This window comes from Eimeria mitis, genomic scaffold (genome assembly GCF_000499745.2).
Source record: "Eimeria mitis Houghton genomic scaffold, Emh_scaff5779, whole genome shotgun sequence".
In the NCBI taxonomy this organism is placed as follows: Eukaryota; Apicomplexa; class Conoidasida; order Eucoccidiorida; family Eimeriidae; genus Eimeria; species Eimeria mitis.
The window spans coordinates 1-1831 of NW_024015599.1; the positions used below are offsets into that span (position 1 = coordinate 1).

Here is a 1831-nt window from a genome sequence, read left to right on the forward strand (position 1 = left end):
CCCAGGGCCCCAGACAGCAGCAACAGCGGCCGCGGCTGCCGCAGGGAATGTGGGGCGAAGGCCTCAGCAAAGCTGCACTAGAGGCCCTGGTGTCCCTGCATCTTAGGGAGTTTGATTGCAGCAGCAGCGATAACGAAGGGCTGCAGCAGGGCACCAGCAGCACCAGCGCGCAGCGACCGTTCAGTATCCCAGGGATAACAGAGCACGATAGTGCGGTGTATACAGTTGACTACTCTATTGACGCCGACGCCTATTTGCTGAATCCCATAGGGGCATCTGCAGCAGCGCGCAGCAAGTCGCAGCAGGCCTGGGAGGCCCTGAAGGCAGCAACCGAAAAGAACCTCCTCAGGTTGTTGCAAGAGGCCGTGCCCAACATCCGCATTCGTTTAGAGGTGAGCTAGCCCCCGCAACCACCGATAGCCCCAAAGCCACCAGCCCATATACAGGCAGCACCAGAACACGTACCGCCGCCAGTAAAAGGAGACAGCAACAGTAGAATAAACAGCAGNATATACAGGCAGCACCAGAACACGTACCGCCGCCAGTAAAAGGAGACAGCAACAGTAGAATAAACAGCAGCAGTAGAAAAAGCAGCAGCAGTAGCATGAGCAACAGTAGGAGCACCAGCATCAAAGCATGATGGCTTGTTCGATGGCAGTGCTAGACGCTCATGGGCTCCGTGCTAGCGGTGAACTCATGCAGTGAAGTAACCCGGTGTTACAGTTTTTTTGTCCCTTTTCCATTGTGAATGCAGCTCTTCTTGTCCCTGGGTCCTTCCTTTAATGCTGCAGCGGCTGAGTGTTGCCGTTTGCTAGACGACAAGTGTCTCTACTTGCCACGGGGCTCTCTTGCAGGGGCTGCGAGAGAAAGACTGGTGCATGTTGCTGTACCAGAGAGCTCTATCGGCCCATGTGCAACTGCGTTTGCCTCCGGGCCTGCCGCTGCTACTGCGGAGCAGCGCTCGAGTTAAGCTGCCGTGCGTGCAGCAATTCAACTTAGGTCATGAGGCATCCTTCTACACTTTTTCCATCCTGTGCCTTAACATGTTTTCCTCCCGTTAAGCTTTCACTCAGTTCGACAGTTTAGAAACCTAATTTGCTCACTCTCTCCTCCACTGAAACGATTTTCTTCGCTTTTCGTTGGATATGTGCTCGCCAGGCTCCCAATGCCTGTAGACGCCATTCAGTTCTTTCATTGCATGCAACTGTCTTGCCAGGCAGTAGCCCTACAGGTTGGGAAAAGTGTTGGGAAGGTTCTACTGGTCTTCCGCACCAGGTTTACTTCGGTGCGAATGCATGTAAACGTGCAAACAAGCAAGCCAAAGCCAAGCACAGCATACAGGCTACAGTCGAAGGTACACTAAATTTTCAAATTGGACGAATGCATTCTCCTCCTGATCCTCTGTGCAGGATGCGATGAGCCAGCATCACCTAACCGTTAGAACAATTCTCCGTGGGCATTCAATCTGCTATGCGTAGAGTAACTTTCATTGGTTAAACGGCATCGTCCCGTAGAGGGCTAATATCTGATGCGCACTCTCTAGAAGATATCCTATCGATGGCACCGGTATTTTGCCGCGTCTTCATTTGTTATTCGGCTACAGCTTGCCCGTCCGTCGCTCCTCTGCTGTTTTTTTCATTTTGTAATCTCCTTGAATCACAGTTAGAAGCACGCTTCAACACCTACGCCTCATTGGCGGTGGCTGAGTACACCTAAAATACTTCTGGGGTGCCTGGCTCTTGCTTCGGTCCCGTACTTCACGCCCGACAAGCACGGCAAGCACTCAGCAGATTATGCTCAGTGGCTCGTTGTCATCCCGGTGCATATTTGC

General features: G+C 52.6%; 1 protein-coding gene across 1 annotated transcript; it reads left to right on the plus strand.

Annotated features, from left to right (window-relative positions):
- Window positions 1-47: 47 nt before the first annotated feature.
- On the plus strand, window positions 48-1061 carry EMH_0084210 (uncharacterized protein; the record flags this gene model as incomplete). Its single annotated transcript, XM_038022853.1, has 2 exons — window positions 48-392; window positions 855-1061. 2 exons carry the CDS (start codon window positions 48-50, stop codon window positions 1059-1061), a joined length of 552 nt encoding a protein of 183 aa, XP_037878707.1.
- Window positions 1062-1831: the final 770 nt, after the last annotated feature.